The 2,321-nt window shown below is 43.7% G+C and overlaps 1 protein-coding gene across 1 annotated transcript; it reads right to left on the bottom strand.

The window, feature by feature from the left end:
• Positions 1 to 1,224: 1,224 nt before the first annotated feature.
• Positions 1,225 to 1,950, bottom strand: LOC113360714. Its single transcript, XM_026604185.1, has one exon. It carries the CDS (start codon positions 1,948 to 1,950, stop codon positions 1,225 to 1,227), a length of 726 nt encoding a protein of 241 aa, XP_026459970.1.
• Between the last annotated feature and the right edge of the window lie 371 nt (positions 1,951 to 2,321).

Raw genomic sequence — 2,321 nt, 5'->3', positions numbered from 1 at the left:
TTATGGATATCCTTCCTAATGCAATCTTGTGCATATAAGATATCTCCTCTTATCTCACCAATTCCACTTTGCATAGGAAATCGTATTGCTTGATGATATGTAGACGCAATCTCTTTTATCCCATGTATCCAGGGTCTCCCAATGAGAGCATTGTAAGGTGAGTCTATGTCTATCACGCAGACTGTGACTTTCGTTTCCAGTTTGCCAACAAATTGTTTTACCACTAATTCTCCTTTCGGCTTAGATGCAACTCCATTAAACCCATATATGTTGTACTTCGATGGCACGAGATCAGAGTCTTTGTACCCCATGGTTCTGAAGGCATGGTAAAAGAGTATATCGACCGAGCTCCCTATATCTACCAAGATTCTGTCAATTGCACAAATTTTTTTCTTTTCGGCTTGATATTCTTCCCACTTTGAGTACTTCCCGAAATTCAAGGTTACAACCAAGGGGTTCGTGTGGGAACTTCCTCCTTCGGGTGCATCCTTTGCTGAGAACGTTATCTCCCTTTTCTGCCATTCCTTTAATGGTTCTTTTGTTGTAACGCTGAATATTTCATTTCCCTCGAAATCCCTCTTATGTACTCTTTTAAGTATGTTGTCATGGAAGTTTTGGATACACTTCGCTGCATGTATTATCGTATTACAATTCGACTGTTGTGTTTCCCGATCTATTTCAATCCAATATGTCTGCTGGTTGTCACGAGGTGGTGGCGGTAGTACATGGCCTTCCAGAAAATGTGCGAGTTTTCCCCGCTTTATCAAACGAAGTATAATCCGTCGAATGTTTCGATAGTCCTTCGTGTGATGCCCATGAAAACGATGATATTTTTCAGAACTCATGACTCCTGGTACCTGGGGGTAGCTCTCTTCCCAAATTGGGTGGTGGTGGGATCTCCTCTCTCAATACTATTGCCTCCCATATCTTTTCCACAGTCGTGTTAAGCCTAGGGAGCTTCAAATCCTCAAAATCTGGTGCATTTGGTCTCCGTTCTCCAAATCTAGGTCATTGGTTATTCCTTTGTTGATAACCTGCATTGTAACTTCGTGAATCGTAATTTCTTCGTCTTGACTCCTCGTACCTCTGTTGATCGATCTATTCTTGATCTCTACTTGATACAGCTACAAGCTTCGCTGGGATCAGAGCCTAAGGTTCTCCCTTCTCAGGCTTCGGATCATTCTCCACCACATGCAATGCCCTTGGTAATAGCCTTGAATTTCCTTATTTTGCTGGAACCAATGTCATTTCGCTAACTTGCCTCTGCTTTTCTTCCAAGGCTATGTATTCCTCTTGGTACTCTCTCAATTCATTCATCGTCAGAGAGTTTCGAATAATGAATATTTGAGTGTATAACAAATCAGTTGGGATTAAAGCGTTCACGAAAGCTAAGATGAAATTTTTCTCGTCAACTCTCCCTGCAAGCTCGTTGCATACCGTTCTCCACCTCGTCACCAATCCTCGCAGGCTTTCTGTGGGTCTCCTTCTCAAATTAAAGAGAGTCTCAATTCCTGGCCTTAACATGTTGTTTGTTATATAAGTGGTCAGAAATATCTTTTGTAAGTCTTTGAATGAAGAAATTGATCTTTCCGGTAGTCCATCAAACCAAGATAACGCTTCCCCGGCAAAGCTCGCGGGGAAGTATCGACAAAGTACCGCATCATTTTGCCCCCATTGCATCAACGACAGTGTGTACTGTTTCAAGTGTTGCACAACACTTTCATACCCACTAAATATGCTCGGTAGCGTCGGCAGCACGCATTTCTCTGGGATGTCGGCGTTCATTATCTCATAGGTAAATGGAGATTTATCTGCCTCTTCTATTTCCTCCGCCAGGTGCACTCTACTGCCTCTTCTCGAATTGTTTATCAGTGTTCTCATATCTCGTAGTTCATCCAATACTTCCTGGTTCAGGTTCCCCTCGTTTCTCTCCCAACGGTCTCTTCTCATCACACTGAGCCTTCATTCACCGCGTCTCCTTTCCTCCCCATCCTTCCAATTGGATTCGCTTCGTCTTTCATCTTCCCTTCTCTTCTCATCTTCCTCGTGCCTCCGCCCTTCTTCGTACCTCCGCCTTTGATCTTCCCATTTTGATATTTCCAGTGCTCTCCTCAACTCTCTTTCTTCACTGCTTTCTCTTAGACGCCGTTTTATTTGGTCTCCTCCGTCGTCCTCGCAGGTGTATCTTTCTCTTCGTAACTCCCTTACCTTCGATGATATCGTGTCCACCTCTGAATCCGTGACTTCGGCTGTCATTTCCTCGTTGAGCTGGCGATTCTGCAACACTAATCTGGCCTTTTGTCTCGTCAATCGGGCATGTT

This window comes from Papaver somniferum, chromosome 3, assembly GCF_003573695.1.
Source record: "Papaver somniferum cultivar HN1 chromosome 3, ASM357369v1, whole genome shotgun sequence".
Taxonomy (NCBI): Eukaryota; Viridiplantae; Streptophyta; class Magnoliopsida; order Ranunculales; family Papaveraceae; genus Papaver; species Papaver somniferum.
The sequence above is the reverse complement of the archived record's forward strand: the minus strand, read 5'-3'. Positions and strand labels throughout refer to the sequence as shown.

What these genes read in the sequence shown, in the direction of transcription:
- LOC113360714 (XM_026604185.1), bottom strand. Translation starts at nt 1,950, where the DNA reads ATGAGAAGAGACCGTTGGGAGAGAAACGAGGGGAACCTGAACCAGGAA.